The sequence below is a fragment of the Trypanosoma cruzi genome, genomic scaffold (assembly GCF_000209065.1).
Source record: "Trypanosoma cruzi strain CL Brener 1047053516721 genomic scaffold, whole genome shotgun sequence".
NCBI classification, from domain to species: Eukaryota; Euglenozoa; class Kinetoplastea; order Trypanosomatida; family Trypanosomatidae; genus Trypanosoma; species Trypanosoma cruzi.
The window spans coordinates 205,198-207,142 of NW_001849506.1; the positions used below are offsets into that span (position 1 = coordinate 205,198).

Consider the following 1,945-nt stretch of genomic DNA (forward strand, 5'->3'; position numbering starts at 1 on the left):
CGTGCCTCACGCATAAAAGAGGGAGTTTTTAACAATTAAGAAAAAAAAAAAAAAAAAAAGATGAACTGCCGCATTAACGCACAAGCATAACTAACGTAGGCCGATACAACATGTTTCTGTGGGTGTGGCGCAATAATAATAATAAAGACAAAAAACCGCAGAAAAAAAAAAAAAAATTTAATTAAATTGACATTTAACACAAACACAAACAAACAAACAGAAAAAAAGAAAAAAAAAAAAAAAAAAAAGACATGGAAAACAGAAAATAAAAGGGAAAAAAAAAAAAGATTTATGAAAAATAAAAGGTAAAAACATATATATATAATATATATATAAATATATACAAAAAACGTTGAGTACGTAAGTGACATGGAATTCATCACACACGCACGCAAGCATACATATAAATATAAATATATATATATAATATAATATAATATATAATATATATATATATATATATATATATATATATATACAATATTTATGGACGATACAACAAAGCCGATAGTGTTGCGAGGAGGATGTGAAAAACAGAAAATTCCCCCAAAAAAAGAAAATAAAGAAAAAAAAAAAAAGGCTTCGGGGCCACTTCTCCCCTCATATCAATCTCTTTTTTTTTTTTTTTCTTTTTTTGTGGGGGATTTCTTCATTCATTTCTCCAGTGATATGCCCCTAAACACAACACACACACACACACACACCCAACTCATCAATACATACGTATAATATGTATAAATATATACATATAAATATATATCTAACAATATACATACATACATACATATATAATGCACCAACACAGCTCCCACAGAAGACCACTGCGGATTAAAATATATTTCAGCATCCACCCCACCTCCCCACACACAAACGCACCCTCTGCGGTTGTTTTAGTTCTTTCTAATTGCTTCTGTTTTGAAGTTTTTCCACCCATATATATATATATATTGCTTCATTTTAAATTCTTTTTACACTCTTTTTTTTTTTTTTTTCCGTGTTGTTGTTGTATTGTTTTTTTTTTTTTTTCTTTTCCGTATTTTGTTATTGTCGTTGTACCTTCCCATTTCCCCACCCCAACCCCGTCGCAGTCCCCCTCACTACATGACCAATTCATACTCGGCGATAGAGAGAACGCAACAGCAACGAGAAGAGAAGAGACGAGGAGAAAGAGAGAGACGCTCAACACTTCCGCTGCCCCATGACATCCGACAGCCACTGATGGGCCAACATATCATGCACGGCTGGGCGCCTTGACGGATCGTATGACGACAAGCAATGCATAATGAAATCGGCAGCCCCTTGAGCTTCAGCCGTAGGCAGAAATGTTTCTAATTCCCTATCTAGATGTCGTCGCGGGTAAAGCCGATACTTCTCGGAGTAAATGAACCGACCACTCTCGTTAAAATAACGATGAATATAACGTGGCGGAGGACGTTTTGGATCTCGTCGTGTACGAAGACGAATGATCTCATCAGGAATAGGCCCAAGTAGTTGCATCATCATTGCCAGGTGCTCAACGTCCATCATACGCTCGTTCTTTGTGCGACGCTTTGGATCCATAAGAAAGTCACCAGTAATAATTTCAAACACCATACAGCCAACGCTCCATAAATCGGTGCGTGTGTTAAAATCTAAACCAATGATAATCTCAGGGGCACGATATTCACGAGTTTGAACCATTGTACCCCGCAGATTTGTGACGGTACCTGGTTTTTCTACAGGGAACTCTCTTTTCTTTCCGATTAGACTCTTCAACAACAACTTAGATTCACTTGACTCATTCGAATTATCCCATCCATTGGGCGGTTTCAAAGCAACGGAGAGACCAAAATCCGCGAGACAAACAAGATGGTTTGGATCCCCTTGTGAGATAGCATCCCGTACGGTTTCGTATGGCACCATCGCTGAGCGGTCCTTGTTGCGTCGGCAAAATGTCTCAATCACG

General features: G+C 37.3%; 1 protein-coding gene across 1 annotated transcript, besides 10 other annotated features; it reads right to left on the bottom strand.

Moving 5' to 3' along the window:
* Positions 1-1,945: a sequence feature (heterozygous, Esmeraldo-like haplotype).
* Positions 162-188: a sequence feature (AT_rich).
* Positions 207-286: a sequence feature (A-rich).
* Positions 314-343: a microsatellite.
* Positions 398-478: a microsatellite.
* Positions 549-578: a microsatellite.
* Positions 614-636: a microsatellite.
* Positions 680-704: a microsatellite.
* Positions 720-789: a microsatellite.
* Positions 977-1,031: a sequence feature (T-rich).
* On the bottom strand, positions 1,180-1,945 carry Tc00.1047053477079.10 (protein kinase, putative; the record flags this gene model as incomplete). Its single annotated transcript, XM_797482.1, has 1 exon — positions 1,180-1,945. A coding segment is annotated over one exon (766 nt), but the record flags the coding sequence as incomplete, so codon positions are not given.